Source organism: Trichinella spiralis (assembly GCF_000181795.1).
Source record: "Trichinella spiralis strain ISS 195 chromosome Unknown Scfld3336, whole genome shotgun sequence".
Lineage (NCBI taxonomy): Eukaryota > Metazoa > Nematoda > Enoplea > Trichinellida > Trichinellidae > Trichinella > Trichinella spiralis.
The window spans coordinates 1-1,379 of NW_003530275.1; the positions used below are offsets into that span (position 1 = coordinate 1).

Below are 1,379 nucleotides of genomic sequence, written 5' to 3' on the forward strand. Positions count from 1 at the left end.
ACTCATTATGATACGCGTTCGTGAATAGTCGCATATTCCAAGAGCTCACAATCTGAAATAAGTCAAAATGGTCAATAATGCAATCTTGTCAATTCACTTTAGTGCATTCAACAAAATAATTTTGAAGCAAAAATCTATTTTTTAAGTTAAGAAACAAACATCGCTGAATTTCAGTTAGGAAATTTGATTAGTAAAATAAATTTTTTTAACTTAATAAATTACCGGAGCTTCAATAGTAACATGTTAAATTAAATTAAATTTTAAAAAAGTAGAATTTTACTTTGTAAACAATCAATTGCTCTGTTATGATTTAAGTGGAGAAAAAAGCAAATTCGAAGCAAACAAGAATTCGTGTAAACCCGATTATTTAATATTAACAGAAATACCATCAACCAATACAGGCCCCCTCTTCTCGAAGCTCTCAACCTTTGCAGTTCACACAATATCACCAGTGGAAGAGAAAAAGTTCAACAATTAATGATTGCACAAATACAAATGCTTTTATAAAATAGATACTTCGGTTTAATAACAACAAAGCCACGGCCACTGTTGCTATTAACCTGTTCAAAATTACCAAACTAACAAACAAGCTGTTACTCTGCTACCACAACAACATCAGCTATTTATTGTCCAGTTTTGATTTTTCAAAAAAAAACCTGTTTATTTTTAAAAACGAAACGAAATGTGTTTTTCAAAATTACCCGCAATTCCAGGGAAATGGTGGAAATGAATTTTTTCAAAAAAAAAAAAGAAAAGAAAAAAAATCATTCAAGTGTTAATCAAGAAATTCTTACAATAATAATAATAATAATAAATGCTAAAAATAATACTATTCTAAAAAGTTTCAAAACTTAAAAATAATGGACAAAATTGCAACATTTTCAAAAAATATGCTTCGAATGCAGAGCATAAAGTAGGTTAGCATTTTTCTTGCTAGAAATATTAAGCAGAAACTTATGCTGAAAGATAGACCAAAATAAACAAACAACTTCAACTTGTGCAAACAAGGCAATGGGGAGGGGACAAAATGTGCATTTCACGTTTGAGGTGGATAAAAATTTTCATTACAATCAAAACGTAGAGACATACATGATCTTTCTTACCTGCGATAGTTGAGGTCTCAAATTTACGACATTCATATCGATGCTGTCCTTGTGCAACCGATTGACCAACTGGCACAAAAACACCCCATCCCGTAAAGCCTGAGCGAAATCCAGCAACGTGGCTTTGGGGTACAAGCACGACGGTTTTCGTCCAATACACACAACGACTAACCAAGCCGCACATTGCGCCACAGTCAGTTTCCTCTTCCATCACCGGTCAGTTGAATATATAGTAAAAAAACAAGACATTGCCGCACTAATGAACACTGGGACTGA

The 1,379-nt window shown here is 32.7% G+C and overlaps 1 protein-coding gene across 1 annotated transcript; it reads right to left on the reverse strand.

Moving 5' to 3' along the window:
* Nucleotides 1–844: 844 nt before the first annotated feature.
* Tsp_14084 (conserved hypothetical protein) lies at nucleotides 845–1,314 on the reverse strand. The gene is made up of 2 exons (XM_003367981.1): nucleotides 1,104–1,314; nucleotides 845–933 (listed from the first exon to the last, which is right to left on the reverse strand). The coding sequence occupies exons 1-2, from the start codon at nucleotides 1,312–1,314 to the stop codon at nucleotides 845–847; spliced, it is 300 nt and encodes a 99-aa protein (XP_003368029.1).
* Between the last annotated feature and the right edge of the window lie 65 nt (nucleotides 1,315–1,379).